The 13,900-nt window shown below is 41.9% G+C and overlaps 1 protein-coding gene across 1 annotated transcript in view; it reads left to right on the top strand.

The window, feature by feature from the left end:
- The window catches only part of Rnf212 (ring finger protein 212), a 40,854-nt gene extending 34,512 nt beyond the window's left edge, over positions 1-6,342 (top strand). The window contains exons 10-12 of the mRNA XM_031342238.1: positions 3,504-3,576; positions 5,455-5,618; positions 6,155-6,342. Coding sequence (XP_031198098.1) covers positions 3,504-3,576; positions 5,455-5,618; positions 6,155-6,267 — 350 coding nt within the window. The 3' untranslated portion in view covers positions 6,268-6,342. The remainder of the gene's footprint in view (positions 1-3,503; positions 3,577-5,454; positions 5,619-6,154) is intronic.
- The last annotated feature ends 7,558 nt before the right edge of the window (positions 6,343-13,900 follow it).

Raw genomic sequence — 13,900 nt, 5'->3', positions numbered from 1 at the left:
TGATACAGGACTTTAAGAAAGACATAAATAGCACCCTCAAAGAAATACAGGAGAACACAGGTAAGCAGCTAGAAGCCTTTAAAGGAGAAACACATACACACACACACACACACACATCCTTAAAGAATTACTAGAAAATACAATCATACAGGTGAAGGAAATGAACAAAATCATCCAGGACCTAAAAATAGAAATAGAAACAATAATAATAAATAAATAATAAATGCCAACCTGGGAGTTAGAAAACCTAGGAAAGAAATCAGGAGTCATAGATGCAAACGTCACTACAGAATACAAGAGATAAAAGAGAGAATCTCAGGGGCTGAAGATTCCATAAAAAACATTGATACAACAGTCAAGGAAAATGCAAAAAGCAAAAAGCTCCTAATCCAAAGCATCCAGGAAATCCAGGATGCACTGAGAAGACCAAACCTAAGGATAATAGGTATAAAAGAGAATGAAGACTCCCAATGTAATGGGCCAGTAAATATCTTCAACAAAATTAGGAAGAAAACTTCCCTAACCTAAAGAAAGAGATGCTCATGAACATACAAGAAGCCTACAGAACTTCAAATAGACTGGACCAGAAAAGAAATTCCTTCCCTCACATAATAATCCAAACACCAAATTCACTAAACAAAGAATTTTAAAAGCAGTAAGGGAAAAAGGTCAAGTAACATAGAAAGGCAGGCCTATCAGAATTACACCAGACTTCTCACCAGAGACTATGAAAGCTAGAAGATCCTGTGAAGATGTCATACAGTTCCTGAAAGAACACAAATGCCAGCCCAGGTTACTGTACCCAACAAAACTCTCAATTACCATAGATGGAGAAAACAAGATATTCCATGACAAAACAAAATTTACACAATATCTTTCCACAAATCTAGCCCTACAAAGGATAATAGATGGAAAACATCAACATAAGAAGCAAAACTACACCCTAGAAGGAGCAAGAGGTAATCTTTCAACAAATCCACACAAACCTAATTTCACCTTTTACAACAAAAACAACAGAAAGTGACAACTACTTTTTCTTAATATATTAATTTGAAAATTAATATTACCAACATATCCTAATCAATTGAAATCCAATAATATGAGGAATTAGAAATTTATTGATTGTCATCCAATGGTCTCTCTAATTTGGTAATCCTGGCAGACACTCAGAAGGCTGCAACAGAAGGATAATGAGTTCAAGGACACCTGGGCTATTAGTGAAACAGTGGAAAGAGACAAGGAGGGAGGGAGGGAAGGAGGGAGGGAGGGAAGAAGGGAAGGAGGGAAGAAGGGAGGGAGGGAAGGAGGGAGGGCCAATAACATGCAGTTTTTATTACTATAGCTATGTAGTACAGCTTGAAATCATGGATGGTGGTACCTCCAGAAATTCATTTTATTGTACAGGATTGTTTTGGCTATGCTGGATTTTTTGTTGTTTTTTTCCATACAAAGTTGAGTATTATCTTTTTAAGATCTATAAAGAATTGTGTTGGAGTTTTGAGTAATCCATGGGTGGCAGGTATGGGGCTTACCTGAGGTTCTGGCAGCTGATGTGGCCTCTGGTGGAGCAGGGATCTTCTGCCTCCAAAGTTGTGGGCTAGGATATTTTAGCCCAAGAAGGAGTTTTAATCAAATAGTAAAATGTTCCCATCTCTCAGTATCTTAGCTTATTTCTAAGAAAAATAAGCATCAGTGGCTAGAGAAATAGTTTAGTGGGTAAGTGCTTGCTGTAAAAGCATGAGAATCTCAATTTTGATCCCCACCACTCATGTAAAAGCCAGGTATTGCCACCAGCACATCTGTAAGCATCTATATTCCCAGTTCATTTTGCTGTGTGTGTGATTTGCCTTTTCCATAATCCATTCAGTTAGAATAGTCCAGAATGTAGTCTTCTCAGATAAGCTTCTTTGACTTCCTATTATACACTATGCTTCTCCTGTGTCTTTTCAGGACCTGAAAAGTTATTTGTTGTAGTGTTTAATAATATTTAATAATACAGATATATCATAGTTTGTCATTTACTTACTGAATGACATCCTGAATGGTATCAAGTTTGCCAAAACTTGAAATCTTTAGTAGTATTGTCTACTAAAGATTTTGTGTGAACATAGGTTTTATAACTCTTTGAAGTAAATACAAAGGATCCTAATTACTGTGGTCCTATAGTAAGAACACGTTTAGCTTTCTAAGGAACTGTCAAGCTGTCCTTCCAAGGGGCTTGTCTTTTCTAACAACAAGTAACAAGGAAAGATATCAAGGGGAATAAGAACAAAACAACATAACACATAGTACACCAAATCCAACTACAGCAAAAGTTACCTTAAGTGGGTTAGACTAAATGCTCCAGGGAAAAAGCCAGAAATTGTCAGACTAGCATAAAAATCTGCTTACATTCTGTCTATAAGAAATGTATTCAATTCAAAGGTAAAATAGGTGAAGGAAAACTTACAGAGCAGACATACAAATAGCATCCAGAAAGGAGCTAGAGTAGCTTTTACTCATAGTTAGACAAACTAAATCTTAAGATAACAATGCCTCGGGCTGGAGAGATGGCTTAGTGGTTAAGAGCACCAACTGCTCTTCAGAAGGTCCTGAGTTCAAATCCCAGCAACCACACGGTGGTTCACAGTCATCTGTAATGAGATCTGACGCCCTCTTCTGGACTCTCTGAAGACAGCTACAGTGTATTTACATATAATAAATAAATAAATCATTTAAATAAATAAATAAATAAATAAAATAACAATTACTAGTAGCAAAGGGACATTTTATGATGCCATATGCTTACTATAATAGAAAGATAAAATAATTACTGTGTATAAACAACAAACCCAAATATATAATAAATTAAAAAGAAATCCAACAACTATAATTTGGGTATTTCAATATTCTATTCCATATAATTGATAAAACACTAAATATGCAATTTCTAAGAAGTTAGAAGACTTGAAGAAATTTAGCCAAATTAACTTGTAAAAAAAATCATATACCAACATCACCTGACAGTAGAAGAGTATACATTCGTTTTACGTGCAAGTGGGGCATTCTCCTGGAGGTGCTTTCCAAGCCTTCATATGCAGTTATCCAATATTTACTGCTCATCTGTGTTCCACAGGTATTCATGCTGGCCCTCCCTGACTAACCACTGGCCAGCAGAACAAACACCATGGCTCAGGGGCAACTTTGTGAGACTACAACTCAGCTGGCCTGATTGGTTCTGATCCCAACTACTGACATCAATTTATTTGAATTGTTCACATTATGCCCAAGTTGAAAAGGGCATAAGTACAAAGATAGAAAAAAAGACAGATGTCCCTTCTGTGGCACTCAGAATGGACCATAGTTACACTCAGAAAACTGCCTAGAGCCACAAGATCTGTGGTTGCATATGCCACTTAATACTGGTCTCACAGTGGAGACATGGCCATGCCTTTAGAGAAGCACCAGCAGGTATGATCTGGTACTGTGACACACTAATACAGTGTGCTTTATCCCATCCACAGGCAGTGTCTCCTGCCGGGGACCCCAGCATCTCAGCTTGACACCCAGCCATGCAGGCATGACAAAAGCTATCAGGTACGTAGCCATTAGGGCAAAACATAAGCTAAACAAAGCCCTTAACCAGGATTGAAACTGACAAGTTGTCTCTTAATCCTGTATGTCCATGTTTGGAGAAGGTTGTATTATATGCTGCACTTCATAGTTTGTGTTTTTAATCCAAGGTATGACTTAGAGACCTCAAAAAGAAGTAGTGAATAGATAGGTGCACAGTAGGTGCACAGTAGCTCTTTAAATGAGTAGGCTAGGGTCACAAATGTTTCCTGTAAAAGCCAAGATGTAAATAATCTTAATTTTCATACAGCTTCTCAGCTTTGCCTTTGAATGAGTAGAAGCTGGAGGCTGGAGGAGTAGAAGCTAGCAGGCTGACTGTATCCCCATAAAACATTTTACAGAAGCAGAGACAGACTGGCTTGGCCCATAGCTGTGGTGTACCAATTCTAATGACATATCTTTCACTCAGCCACACCTTTTTCCATGGACAGGTAGGAAACTCCCAGTGTCTCTCATACACATTTAGAGCATCAAAGGCCAGTCTCCCTAAGGCAAGCCCTCCTCTTTCAGCTTTCCATAGGCCTTTGAACATCCTACAATGCCATGATCAAGTCTGCATTTTATTGCCCACCTCCAGCTACCCCAGTTTCAGTAAGTGCATTGCTTAATTCATGTAGCCATGTGTGCCCCTTGGGTCCTGGGGTCATTTGCATTTGTCTGTTGCTTGATGTACCCGATAAGAAGTCTGCCTATCCTGAGAACTTTCTCCCTCGATGCTGACTCAACTTGAATCACCAACCTTACCTCATTCTCTACTGGCTTTTGTATCCCCTGGTTGGTAATATATTGTGTTGTTACTGCAATCCCACTACCCAGTTTCTGGCTCCTCTGGACTGTGTGGTTATACACACAGAACAAGTAGGCTTTGTTTGAATCACCTGTGGTAAGATAGCAACAGAGGTAGTTATCTAGAGATTGTTACAGAAAGACCAGAGAAAAGTAAGCATGGACTTGTGCCGTGTTTTCTGTGGAAGGCAAGAAATATGATGGTTTATTCTGGGTAACTCTGTGGACTCTGGGCTTACTGACAGTCCGTGCTCATCCAGAATGCATAGGCAAGAAAAGTTGGTATGTGTGAATTTGAAAAGGGAAAATAAGGATCTAGACAAGTGGGTTTGCCTGTGAGAAGTGTGCCCACAGGCAACTGTTCATAAGTTACAGAGATTAGCTGCTTCAGGATGAGCAGTGTCCCAAGGAACTACAAGGTTATAGTAGGTCCAAAAACTATAAAATATATAAAAAGTAGGGATTATCAAAGAAGGGGAATCCAGTGAGCTGAAAATAACAGCATGTTGAGTCCAGCCGTGAGCTAGGTCTGAGCAGCACACATGAGTCAAGACTCAGCTTTCTTGAGGCCATAGTCAAAAGCATTATCTGGACAAGCTTGCCAAGGAAGCTTCCAGAATGCTTAGAATAGAACCTGTAGCCCTTGGAGAGTAAAGGATGAGCAGAGGAGGAGATGCAGGGTAGCCTAAAGAAGTAGGATGGTACCACATAGTGAGAAGTGCTAAACTGCCTATAACTGCTGGAAGCAACTGGTGAAGGTGGAGTGAGGTGGCTTCCAGAAACAGGTAGATACAAGCTGAAGCATGCTGCAATGATAGAGCAGGTCAACACCTGTACAGCAAAGCCCCAAGTTCACTGACAGAACAAAAGCAGCCTCCTGACTGATCCTGTTCACCACCTTCTCAGCCTAGAGCAGGCCTCATTCATCCTGAGTACTCAGAACATGTTTTTCATCAACAGATGACCTTTAAGGCCACACAGTAGTAAGTGCTTGGATAACCATGTTACCAGAGATATAAAGAACATTTATGACTTTGTTTTTGTTTAATTTGTTAGAGTCCCACCATTGCAGGTGCCCTACAAGACAGTGTCACCACCTCCAGCATCACAGCTATCCAGCAGAGCAACACAAGGGCCTTCCCCCAGTGCTGGCCGTTCATGGACAGGACCGCCTCGGCAACCCATCAGCATCTCAGGCCTGCTGCAGAGGCAGTGTGCAGGCAAGTGCTCCACCAGCTTTTTGATACCAAGACTTCTCTCAGAAGAGTGCATATATGAGATGTTTGTGTAGATACATGTGGTGAGGGCAAACATGAAACCTCACACTCCTGTCAGTGCTGGCTCCTGTCTTCATGACAGATGTTCACATTAGTCAGTGGTACTCTGAAAAAACTAACCTGACATGAAATTTTTAAAAACATATATTTAAGTCAGTGAACTCTTTTTTTTTAAAAGACTTATTTATTTCTTATATGTAAGTACACAATAGCTGTCTTTAGACACCCCAGAAGACGGCATCAGATCTCATTATGGATGGTTGTGAGCCACCATGTGGTTGCTGGGATTTGAACTCAGGACCTTAGGAAGAGCAGTCAGTGCTCTTACCCACTGAGCCATCTCGCCAGCCCTGTGAACTCTTTTTTTTTCAACTTGTTTTTCTTACTTGATATTTGCATTCTTGTTTTCTTCAGCAGTGTAGAATTAAGAAGTCATGTCAAAGTTCACATCTCATTACATCTTTTAATGCTTTCCACAGGGTCAGCATCCCCTGGGGAAATAGACACTGAGAAGATGAGCCCATTCTTGCCTTCCACACCAGCAAATCTACGCTCTGTAGCCAGCCCCTGGCATGTTTGTATTCATCGGTAAATATCACTGTAGAATTTATTCTAGAGAGATGATGTAACTAAATAAAATAGCTTTGTGATAAAGCACCTGTCTGAATAGCCTTGTGGAAGTTTTTGGCTGTAGTATCCTTCCTGATACTTTAGAACTCTCTTAAATGTGGAGCCAAAGTGAACAGCCACCTGAGGCTCACTATCAGGGATCCCCAGATGCAGCTCTCTGGGATTCATGTCTGCCAGGCTTGTGCCCACAACATAATGTATGTATACATAACATCCCCCACAGAGAGCTAATAGTTCAGGGTGACTCCATTTCTTCCTTGTGCTGTGAGTCTCCAATGGCATAATTTTGTTACTCAGGGTTTGTGCCAGCTACTATGTGGTGTTGTGTATCATGGACAGATCTCTGCAAAGCTATATTCTGCCCTGAAGTCAAGTTGCAAGTGAGGCCTGTTGCTCTGTTAAAGGGTAGACCCTTCCTATGGGAGGCATTTGGCACTCATAGGTAAGTGGCCTGTGACTCAATCCTAGTCCTTGCATCTCTCATAATTCAACACCACAAGAACTAAGAAGGGGGTTGTGGTACTCGCTCTACTCCTTTCCTTTCTATTTGCCTATAGTTTGTCAGCTTGTCTGGTTCTGTAGAAGACATTAGCAGCAGAAAGAAGTAACTGTCCACTCTGCAGCTAGGCTGGGGCACAGGCAGGCTGGGGCACAGGCAGGCTGGGGCACAGGCAGGCTGGGGTACAGGCAGGCTGGGGCACAGGCAGGCTGGGGCACAGGCAGGCTGGGGTATAGGCAGGCTGGGGCACAGGCAGGCTGCACACTGGACTATTCCAGTGCTAAGTGACCTCTGTGGATGCTGTTGCCAGGATTACATCTTCCCAGTTCTCAGGAAATGATGCTTGGACTGCTGAGCAGGAATAAGCCTCATCTCTGCTGTCCCAGAAGGCATCTGTGACCCCGCACGCCTGTCTCCCAGGAGTATACCTGATCCCAGAAATATGTGATGGGTATTCAGAAATCTTGTGGGAATATGCCTATTCTAAGTTGCTTCCATTCACAGAATTTGATTGTAAAAAATGCTTTTATAAATTCTTTGTGAACTTCCTGCAATGTATTTTGATCACACCACATACTCTTCTCCTTTAAAAATATTTATATTACTTTACTTTGTGTGTGTGTATATATATATGTATATGTGTGTGTATATATATATATATCTGTATGAGTACATGCACATGTGAGGAATAGGGTTCTGCCAAGTTTAGAAGAAGACATTGGATCTCTTAGAGATAGACTTATACACCTTATACACATTTATGAACCACTTAACATGGGTGCTGGCATCTCAACTCTGGCCTCATGATTGAGCAAAAAGCATTCTTTTTCTTGTTATTTGGTATAATTGAGGGGCAGTGTATTGGTTTGTTTGTTTGTTTTTGTTGTTGTTGTTTTTTTGGTTGGTTGGTTGGTTTGGGGTTTTTTGTTTTGGGGGTTTTTTTGTTTTGTTTTTATTTTGTTTTGTTTGTTTTGAGACAGGGTCTCTCCCATATCCCTAGCTAACCTGAAACTCACTATGTAGACCAGGCTGGCCTGGAACTCACAGAGATCTGCCTACCTCTTCCTTCCTAGTGCTAAAATTAAAGGCATGGGCCACTATGCCCAGCTAGTAAGCACTCCTATCACTGAGCCATTTCTGTACCTCCCAGACATTTATAAAATGATATAAAACCAATATTTATGACATAAATCTTCCCTGTCATATAATAAATACCTGATGACTAAATGCAAAGATGTTGGATAAAAGTGAAATGTAAATGACCTTCTGTTTATGATACCTCAGTGTGAACCTTGAATCTAACCATAACCCATGGGGCAGGTGGACATGTGCAAAAGGGCACAGCAGATGGAGCTCCACACCCATGGCTGTAGTGCTGCTCAATGTTGAAAGCCATGCTGAGGAATCTAGCAGATGCAGCGAGACCACCATCTCACCCCACAACATTCTTCCCTCAGAGGAGCTCTTGCTCACAAGGCCTGATTATTCAGATGCAATTTTAAAATTTTACAATTTTTCCATTGCCTTGCATTATACACATAAATTTTGATACCATGGTTTTTAGCATTTGACACTATTTTTTTTTTTTCATCACAAGTGAACTTTTGGGAGCCATTTAATTCCAGGGCACATTTGGTGGAGTTGAGATATTTACTCTTGTGGATCCTTTCATCAGCACTTTTCATTAACACCAGTTGTTCTTTTACAGTAATCTTCACTTAAGTAAACATGTAGGTAGTTTCCCAAACCTTACTACTTACACAGGTTATGGCATTCTAGGATGGGGCTCCTGAGTATCACTGGTCAATACTAGAAGTCCACATTCATCCCCCAATTAGCAGCACAGAGGTGTGGGTTATTCAGAGGCAAGGTGTGTGGAAATCGAAGTGAGCACTAGAGGGCGCTGGGCCACACAAGCTAGAGCTTTCCTGAGTACTTGATGGATTCATTTCACAGAAAAACAAGTGATCTGTTATTCAGTGTAGAACTGGGAAAGGTTCAGGCAACTGAAGAAACTCACAAAGTCAGATGCAGAGGCTCCCCAGTGTTCCTCACCAGTGTTTGTACCCCACAAACCTAATTTAACCAAGTTTATTAATGACACCAGGGGGACACACTGGGAGCAACTGTGTGTTCTTAAAAGCTAGAGGGTATCTTAGGAGTGTTCTACGTGCAACAGCAGGACAGTGAGCCTTAAGGACTATAACTCAACATTCAGAGATAGAACAGAATCCCAACAGCCTTAGATACCACTACACTGGATTTTTATTTAATAGGTAATCAGCCTTATAATGTTTCTCATATCTAATCTCCTTAACTAAAGCACACTCAGTAGGTTGAGTGAATATTTTACCCTTAACCCACTATAAATTTCTGTCTTCTTTTCTTCATTGTCGTCCTCCTCCTTGAATTCACACTCCACATGACTGCCCCCCCTTGTTGTTTGTTATTTGAAACAGGATCTTGATGTGTAGCCCAAGATGTATGTACCACCACTGCTCCTTATATAACTTTTAGTACAAGATAGCACCTTAATAGCCTGTCTTTCATAACTACATGGAGTAGCACTGCACATATGAAAACAAGTTACGAAGAATGCAGGAGGCACAGCTGAACCCCGACAGGTCACAAGCAATAGTCCTGTTGCTTGTGACCTGTCGGGGTTCATCTGTGCCCCCTCAGGGGGCTGGTGAGATGGCTCAGTGAGTAAGAGAATTGACTGTTCTTCCAAAGGTCCTGAGTTCAAATCCCGGCAACCACATGGTGGCTTACAACTATTCATAATAAGATCTGACGCCCTCTTCTGGTACGTCTGAAGACAGCTACAGTGTACTTATTTATAGTAAAAAAAAATTTGGGGCCTGAGCAAGCGGGGTTGACCAGAGTGAGCAGATGTCCTAAAATTCAATTCCCAACAACCACATGAAGGCTCACAACCATCTGTACAGCTACAGTGTACTCATATACATAAAAATAAATAAATAAATCTTAAAAAAAAAAAAAATCAGGTGCTGGAGAGATGGAGCCTCGGCCCCGTCTGTTAAAAGCACATGCTGCTCTTGCAAAGAGTGGAGCCTCGGTCCCGTCTGTTAAAAGCACATGCTGCTCTTGCAAAGAGCCCAGGTTTGCTTCCCAGCACCAATATGGTGGATCACAACAGTCTGGAACTCCAGTACCAAGAGATCATACTTCTTCTGGCCTCTGCTGGAACTACATGTGTGTAGTACAGACATACATAAAGGTAAAAGACCTATGCACATAAAATAAAAATAAGTAAACTTTTTATAATCTGTTCCAATCAAGCTTAATAGCACATGCCTTAATCCCAATACTCAGGAGTCTGAGGCAGGGGGATTTGGAGATCTAGGCTACATAGTAAGATCCTATCACACACACACACACACACACACAGAGAGAGAGAGAGAGAGAGAGAGAGAGAGAGAGAGAGAGAGAGAGAGAGAGAGAGAGAGAGAGAGGCCCAGAAGATAGGAAGTATTTCATAGGTATATAGAGGGGACAAGAGAATGATCAGGGCTCACACAATGTCTTTTTAACATAGGACAGGATACCCACCTACAGGCTCAGTAGAGATATGGATCTCTGTCACCTCTGCACAATGGGAACAAAGCTAACAATAAATGGCCAAAGAAATTCTGAGTATGGAGGAGGAGCAGCAATCCATATAGGTGCCACTGGTTAGGCTGGCTGGCTATGATGGATAACATCCCTAAATGTAGGCAGGAACCCCAAGGAGAACCTGAGCACCCAGCTGAGAATGGCTCAGGAGAGCAAGGGTGGCTGCAGAGCTGTGGGCTGAGCACATGATTCTAAGGAAGGCTCAGAGGGAAGGCTGGCAGGCAGTGACATGATGGCAGTCTGCTGGCTTCTCTAATGGCAGGGGAAAACATCTTGTTGAAATCTGTGGCCAGACTTAAGAAAAACCCTACTACAAAACAGTCCACACCTACACTAAGGAGTTAGCTTAGTGGCCAAGCCCAGTGGGTAGGTGACTGGTCACATCCTTGTCCCCTTCCCACACCAGCAGCTTTCTCTAGGTACTCTTGTAGGAGACATACCTCCAGATGACATGCAGGCAGCACTCAGGACTGTTTTTCCATCTAAGTCTGCTTACAATACATATGCTTGGTTTTGAAGTCAGGTCTACCTACTAAAAACTTCTAAAACCTCTAACCTCTACTTTAGCCTTCATTGGCTCTCTCTCCCTCTCTGGGCCTAACTGGTTCTCTATTGTTTGTTTTTCCATCTTTGCCAGTTGTCTGTTCGTATCCCATCTGTCTCCATAGAAGGCTCTTGAAAGGATGCAGCACTGTATCAACATGTGGTAAGCACAATGACCACAACCAGCATCCAAGTGTGTCCTTGCAAGCAGCAAGTACTGTCTTCTCTCACATTTCCCTGAGCAGTAAATAATTCTGAACTTCTGTGATGCTCCATTTCCTCTGCCCCTTTCCCACTTTCTTCCCCAATCATATCTCAAAGGCATCCTAGACACTGCTTGGAGAGACATTCTCTCTGGACATGAACATTCCCAGTTCCCATATCAGAATTCCTGTTCTCCAATGGTACCAGCACTGTCCCTTCTCATGTGCCCTTGCAGAGCTGACCAGATCCTGAGTTCAATCTCAACTTCCCCCTTTCTTGGCTTTTCATCTCTAAGAGTCAAAACTGCCTGCCACCTGGCAGAGATTGCATTTTTAGCTGTAAATTTTCTGTGAATAAAAACTGTAAAATTGGGTATTGCCTTACAATGTCCTTTCAAAAATGAGTGGTATATCTGAGCACTGTTTCCCAGTAGCACACAGTATCTACTACTAATGATATGCTTCTGGAGAGACCAGAGTGCTTATCCACAGCTAAACCTGTGTCTTTCCTGACCATAGCACTCAGGCAGTTCCTGTTGCAGGCCTGTCATTGAGAACCTAGAAATCATAAGACCAGACTATGAAGAATAACAGTGTGGGGACCCATATATCTTCCTACCCACAAGCAGAGAACTTTAGTAAGAGAATAATCCAGAAGCCCAAAAAAGAGACAGAAAGACTCAGGACCCAGGTTTGGGAAGTGGACCAACATACAGGAGAAGGCTCTAGCCAAATAACCCAAAGCCCTCTGCCCCAGCCACCTCTGCTAACCTGAGCAGACACCCCCCTTGACCGTGAGTCACACTTACTTGGCTCTCCAAGCAGTAGTATTCCTCCTGGCCAGGTCCAGAGGAGCCCTGGGCCTCCAGCCAGCCTCCAGGACAGCACCATGATAACTGACCTAGCCTGAACACCAAATGGAGTGGAGTGCAGTGAGACAGCCTGAAGTATCAAACCTGTTCCTCACAAACACTTAAAAAGCTGTGGCTTCTGGATAGGACGAAAGTTCTTTCAAACCCAAGCAATTGTAAATACAAAGGGATGTTTTGAACAAGTTTTCTTTTCAGACTAAGAGGAAATTCCTAGAATTCTTATGTGGCAAATTCAAACCTTCACACCAACTTCATTGGCACTGAACATTTTGTTGGGCAGAGATGGCACCAGAGGAAGGAGAGCCTGGGAGTAAGTGTGGCCAGCAACCTAATATTCTACCTTGCCCTAGCATCCTTATTACCCCTCCCAAGCCCACTTCAGATCTTCCTCTATTGGTGTAAATTAGTCTACAAAGCCAAAAAGAGACCCTACATCTTCACAGAGGGATGTCTACTGGGAATCTGAACAGAGAATGTACAGGACACACACACACACACACACACACACATACACACACACATACACACCTCACTACAAGCCATTTATTTATCAATGCTCTCCTGAGTCTCCCTAAGCTATCATGTCCCACCTGCCCACATCCCTTCATCAAAAGTGCCTAAGATTATCTTTTAGTTTGAGATTAATTTCACAGTGGTGGAAATTTTACAATATAGCTTTTGACACCCCAGAGAGGTGCACACATGATGTTCAGTATATACACTCCTGCATGTGTTTACACGTATTCAGATATGGTTGCTCTCATCTGCCCACAGTTACATGCGCACACAGTTTTATTGTGAACTATTTGATACTTGTAGGTTTCATGTACTACTGTATGTTTCCTATAGGCAACCTTGGGTTCAGTCACAGACTAGTTTCTGGCTTGCTAAGTCTGAGATGTCTGGATCAGGTCTAGTATGGAACTTGTGCTGCATAAAGTGCCTTTTTGGTGAGTTGGAATCTGGAACATTTCCACAATTTACCTTTGTGTTATGATTTTGCCTATTTTAGACAAAGACCTGGTTTTTTGGTTTGGTGGGTTTTGTGTTTTTTGTGTTTTTCCAGGAATGTCTTCCTTTGGTGAACACCAAGCTCCAGCCTCTTCTACTGCCAATGTTTGGGGTTTTGTTTGTTTGTTTGCTGTCTGTTTGTTTATTTGTTTGTTTTTGCTAAGCAAAACATTTAGAAATACATGGATAAGGGTGTACTCTTAAGGGACTAGTGGAATTTGATTCTGTTTCTTTAATTTAGTTATGTAGTTACTGGGCTTCAACTTTAATGTGGTGAGTTCTCACAAATGTTAACCAAGAGCTGAGAACACCCCCCAGGATTCACAGCAGTCACAGGAAACACACCCAGGGCTCTGAGTCCATCAGTTCCAAGGCAATATCCACCTACCAGCCAAGGGTGTACCAGTTTATACTCCAACAAACAACCTGTCACAAAGTGAGATTTAGGTAAAATATAGTTGAAAACTTCACTAAACAAAGAAATCTTTTAAGCGGGGCATGGTGGAGCACGCCTTTAATCCCAGCACTTAGGAGGCAGAGGCAGGCAGATTTCTGAGTTCGAGGCCAGCCTGGTCTACAGAGTGAGTTCCTGGACAGCCAGGGCTATACAGAGAAACCCTGTCTTGAAAACAAAAAACAAACAAAAACAAAAAACAAAAAAAAAATCTTTTAAGATACAAAGTACAGGTCCATTTCTTTCTACAAATTGCTTATCACATAGTTTCTTCACTAGATTCAATAAGGGTAAAATTGTGGACAGGTTTGTGTGGTGGCCCTGCTGTGTTCATGGAAGAACTCCTACCGACACCAGATATGACAACTCGACTCAAC

The sequence above is a fragment of the Mastomys coucha genome, unplaced genomic scaffold, assembly GCF_008632895.1.
Source record: "Mastomys coucha isolate ucsf_1 unplaced genomic scaffold, UCSF_Mcou_1 pScaffold22, whole genome shotgun sequence".
NCBI classification, from domain to species: Eukaryota; Metazoa; Chordata; class Mammalia; order Rodentia; family Muridae; genus Mastomys; species Mastomys coucha.
Note: the sequence above shows the minus strand (reverse complement) of the source record. Positions and strands in the feature narration are given on the sequence as shown.